Source organism: Dendronephthya gigantea, unplaced genomic scaffold (assembly GCF_004324835.1).
Source record: "Dendronephthya gigantea isolate DGI-Jeju-01 unplaced genomic scaffold, DenGig_1.0 000024F, whole genome shotgun sequence".
NCBI classification, from domain to species: domain Eukaryota; kingdom Metazoa; phylum Cnidaria; class Anthozoa; order Malacalcyonacea; family Nephtheidae; genus Dendronephthya; species Dendronephthya gigantea.
This window is the reverse complement of record NW_021163034.1, coordinates 2,143,127-2,147,897: the sequence shown is the minus strand read 5'-3', so window position 1 is coordinate 2,147,897 and position 4,771 is coordinate 2,143,127. Positions and strand designations below refer to the sequence as shown.

Sequence of the window (4,771 nt, the reverse complement as noted above, 5' to 3'; positions counted from 1 at the left end):
GGTTTTGCAGAACAATGTAAGGAGCTTTTCGTTCGTGGCTCCACTAACCACCTTTATTGCTAAATCCTACTACAACTTGGAAAGCAATCGAAGGACGTTATCGTAACTGAAGTAATTCATATTTTTCAATATCTTTCTAGATAAATGGAAATCAAAACGCTTGTCAAGTATCAGCGACAGACGTGGATATTTATAATGTCCAATACATGAAGTTGAAGTCAAACGGAGGAACAAACTTTTGCCTTAGAATAGAAGTGTGTGGTGAAGGTGAGTCGGTAGAATCGCCCGAAATCTTCTGAAACAATAAATATCGGACAGGATGATGAATGATGATCACAAAAGTTCCGATTTTCACTATTTAAAATGTTTTTTTAGTTTAAATTTATAAGATGTAGAGCTCAAGCTTGTTCACCTGCTGTAGTAGGTATAATGAAACTTGCGACTTGCGTCTTGTTTACTTTTCTTTCATTCCAGTCCAAACGCCAGCTCCCGTACAAAGGATTCTCGCCGAACCATCGTTCTATTCTGTCAATCTAACGTGGACAATACCATTGGCTAAAACGTCTTCTTATATAACTCATTTTATCATTTATTTGAATAACGGCACAGAGAGAGAAAGAATATCCCGTGCTCAATATGGAAATCATTTCATTCTTCGAAGTCTCAACCCGAACACTTATTATAAAGTTGGCATAAAGACACAGGATGGAAATTCCATGACGTCCACAATAGTTTATAAAAGCTTTAAAACTAAAAGAGCTGGTAAGGTATACTAGAATAGAAAGCACGATAAGTTTAGATTGCACGAGTTATTATAATTATAGGCATGGTGTAGCAATCATGATTGGTATGCTATTTAATAGGGCCATAATAAACAAAAATAGTCAAACAGCGTTTCAGTACCACTCAGAGTTCAGGTAAATACCTGTCCCTGGTTTCTAAGCCGCTGGTAATCCCGTATCCACCACCTCGTTGGCCGGTGAATTAAGCGTTAATTGCCTATTTTCGCGTTGTCAAGGGTTTTTTATCAGACACACTCAGTCAGGAATGTGTCTCGCTGCTGAAACTACAGCCTTTCGAGATGATAGCTATGCCTCCCGTTATTGGGCTGAAATGGTCACCAACTGCTTGAATGATACTGCGCTGTTTCGTTACCTCGATAACAATCTGTTGCACAATATCGAGACGGGAGGGAACGTCGCGTCTGAATATGGTAATACAAACTACAAAAATCGTTTGTTTCTATATGCTGGTAAAAATCAGGCTGGGAGAGATTATGCAAACAACACAAAACATCGTATAAAACAAACAGTTGGTGGATCTCTATTTCTTTACGAAGTGAAAAATTGTGTTCAGCCTAGGCCTAGTGGACAGTATGTTGACGTGAAAAATACTTCATGCGGCGACACAGCAGAACAAAAGTTTACTTTTGGTAAGACGTTTACACTTCAGATTTTTACAGTGGAACTAACATAACAGGTTTTATAACAGGTTTTCTAATCCATTATTGACGTTCTAAATTTTCGTTTGTCACGTTTTCGTGCCCTCGTTTCCGTGTGACCTAGCTCTTGTTTCTTGCACAATAATGTTAAGAATTGAATTGGAGTTCAGGGATAAAATGAGTAGAATAACTATGACAGTTATTTTGATGCAATACTAATGTAATATAATGTTTTGGTCTGTGCGATTTTAGGTTCAGTAACGCAGTACGGCGACGAAATGAAAGGTGTTCAATGTTCTCCAAAACAACGTATGGTGATCCACAAAGCTCATTATGGTAATTTCAATAAAAGCAGGACATTTGATGTGAATGCAGCCATTGATGCGCAGTGTAGTAGACTAACAAATTGTCAGGTGAAACTTCTTTGTAGTGGAAAAAGTTCCTGTGAACTGACCGTCAACAATAATTTACTGCCATCAAAATATTGCTCTGATATTGCAAAAGAACTTTATGTTGAATACACTTGTGTGGATAATTACGTAGAACCCATAACAACAGGTAATATGAACTTTAATACAGACTGCTCTGGGAAAGGTATAAATTCTGGTGATATATTCTATGACAGGAAATATTGTTTCTATTTTAGCTTCCAACATAAGATTATCCAAGTCACCTAACAAAGGTTTCCTTGAAATAAAAAACGGTTCCACTTGGAGAAAAGTTAATGAAGAAATTCCGTTTAAGAACCGGGAAAACATCCTGTGTGAGCGTTTAGGATTCATTGGGACAAGTTGGAACAATGTCAGTACAAAGGAAATTGGAAACAGACAAGTTATTGCAACCGGTGATCTCTGTTATAACAACACAAAATCAAGCAATACCCCCTGTTGTACCCATCTTCTACTTGCTACGGTCGCTCCTGACATCAAGTTGCCATATTTCACATGTGAGTACATATGATCTATACCTCTGCATGTGTTCCAGTTAAAACGAAGTTAACGGGCAATCGTGGAAGAAAAAGTATAGCGGTATCTGGCTGCCCCCCACAAAATTCAATATACTTACTATACCACTTTAATTTATGTCTTATTTAGGCAGTGAGATATGCGAGAACCCATTGTTACAGAACGAAACTAAGTTTTCAGACACTGTATTTTCTGGAAGTGGTTCTGCTGACAATACCAAGTACAAAGAAGCGAGATTTTCTAGCAATGGTTGGTGTCCAACCGAGTCTGGAAACAAATATCTTAAGATTGACCTTCAAAACGACTATCACATAACACGCGTAATGATTATGGGTGATAAAGATCAGACAAAGTCGAGTGGATCATATTCATTGAAATACAGTCATGATGAAAGTTTGGTAGACGGTGGTAGTGGTTTACAGGTTAGTAGCTACGTGAGTGTCCTTGATGCGTGATCAATATTCTGCTGTAATGAAACTTAGTTTATATAAAGACTGCAATTATAATTTATTTGCAAAATTACTGGCTCAAACGCGGATAAAAATTTCTTGCTTTTAGGCGATATTTTTTAATCTGGCCTATGAAATAAGAAAGTGCGTTTCTTCCTAAATCCTCTTTTAGATAACAGGAAACATGTACAGCTTTCAAGCATCGACCACGGACGTTGATATTTATAATGCGAGATATATCAAGATACAATCAACTGGAAATACAGACTTTTGTCTCAGAATAGAACTCTGCGGAGAAGGTGCGGTTTGTCAGTTTTTAAATTTGTCAGTTCAATGTTTCTTCGAACTGAATTAATTCCATCTTTCTCCCAGTGCAATCTCTGGCTCCTGTTGAAAACGTTTTTGCTAAACCATCAAATTTCTCTGTTCATCTGTCATGGACAATACCATCGCCTGTGGCATCCACTTTCATCACACATTTTATCATTTACCTAAACGGTACCGAGGTAAAAAAAATATCGCGCGCATATTATGCAAATCAATACATTCTTCGAGAGCTCACACCAAACACTAATTATGTTGTTGGCATAAAGACACAGGATGGTCAACTAAAGAATACTCAGACAATAGTTTACCATAAGTTCAAGACCAAAGAAGCTGGTATGCATAATGTAGAGAGGCTTCTGATTTTTTCTTAATAATTCAAATTCAAATAATTGTTTTTATTCTTTACTATCATAGTTCCAAGTGGAGCTCCAGGCAGTGTTATGATTAAATCTCGTAGTAAAAACTCGCTCGAAATTTCTTGGAGAGCTCCTGATAAGATATTTTGGAACGGTGAATTGGTGGGATATCAGATTTGTTTTTCTAGAAAGGAAAATGATGAAAGTCCGAAATGTTCAAACATAAAGGTTTTGTCTACCTTAACATACGTTATTTCTAATCTTATTCCTTCAAAAAAATACTTTGTGACAGTCTCGGCTGGTACAAAAATTGGTTTTGGAAACACAAGCTCAGAAATAAGTGAAATAACAGATGGAGGTAAAGAAAATAAAAAGGACTTTTTAAAAAGCGTACAGCATGGCCGAACGACATAAAAAATTGTTAATTTTTTACTCCAAAGTGAAATTAACATGTGTTATTTTCCATCGTAATTATCGCTACTCTGGTTTTAGTAAATGAAAGTAATCACCACACAAAGATTAACTTTCACGACCCGGGTCGTGAAAGTTAATCTTTGTGTGGTGATTACTTTCATTTACTAAAACCAGAGTAGCGATATCGATAATTACGATGGATTATATACCTGGTTGCCGTGAACTCATAAACTTCAATGTGTTATTTTATGATGTAGAGCCTGTGAACCCTGTTGTGATGTCCCACTTTGATCTTGGTTTAACGATACCTAAGGCAGCGCCCTACATAAGGTGCGTGTACATTTTAGGCGTAACATTTTGTCAAAGCAAGTGTGTGTGAACATCAGTCATGTTTTCTCCATTCAGAGAAGTACTGATTATTGTTCAAAGAGCAACGTCAAGTAGTCAAACACCTAGTGAAGACATAAAAACAAGTAAACTGAGACCGTACCAATCAGACACTCAAGATCTTTATATCACTGCTTATTTGAGAGCAGACGTTCTCCCTTTGTCGTTCGTGATCGGTGATGGCAAAAAATACAGCTATGAAAACGTAACATACGTTAATCAACCTCTTCAACCAAACACAAGTTACAACGTGTTCCTGAGATTCTTTGAAAGCCAGGTAAATGAATGAATGTGATATAGCATGTATAAATAATAAATTTGTTTTCATTGGATCCTAAAGTTAACTACATGTCTTTCGTCTAGAATTCCTACTACTCCACAGGGTGGAGCAAAAGTATAAAGACGAAGGTGACCCCAGGTGAAAAATTATGA

General features: G+C 36.9%; 1 protein-coding gene across 1 annotated transcript; it reads left to right on the top strand.

Moving 5' to 3' along the window:
* Positions 1 to 4,217: 4,217 nt before the first annotated feature.
* LOC114522808 lies at positions 4,218 to 4,771 on the top strand. Its single transcript, XM_028543556.1, has 3 exons — positions 4,218 to 4,282; positions 4,358 to 4,616; positions 4,703 to 4,771. Exons 1-3 carry the CDS (start codon positions 4,230 to 4,232, stop codon positions 4,769 to 4,771), a joined length of 381 nt encoding a protein of 126 aa, XP_028399357.1. The 5' UTR covers positions 4,218 to 4,229.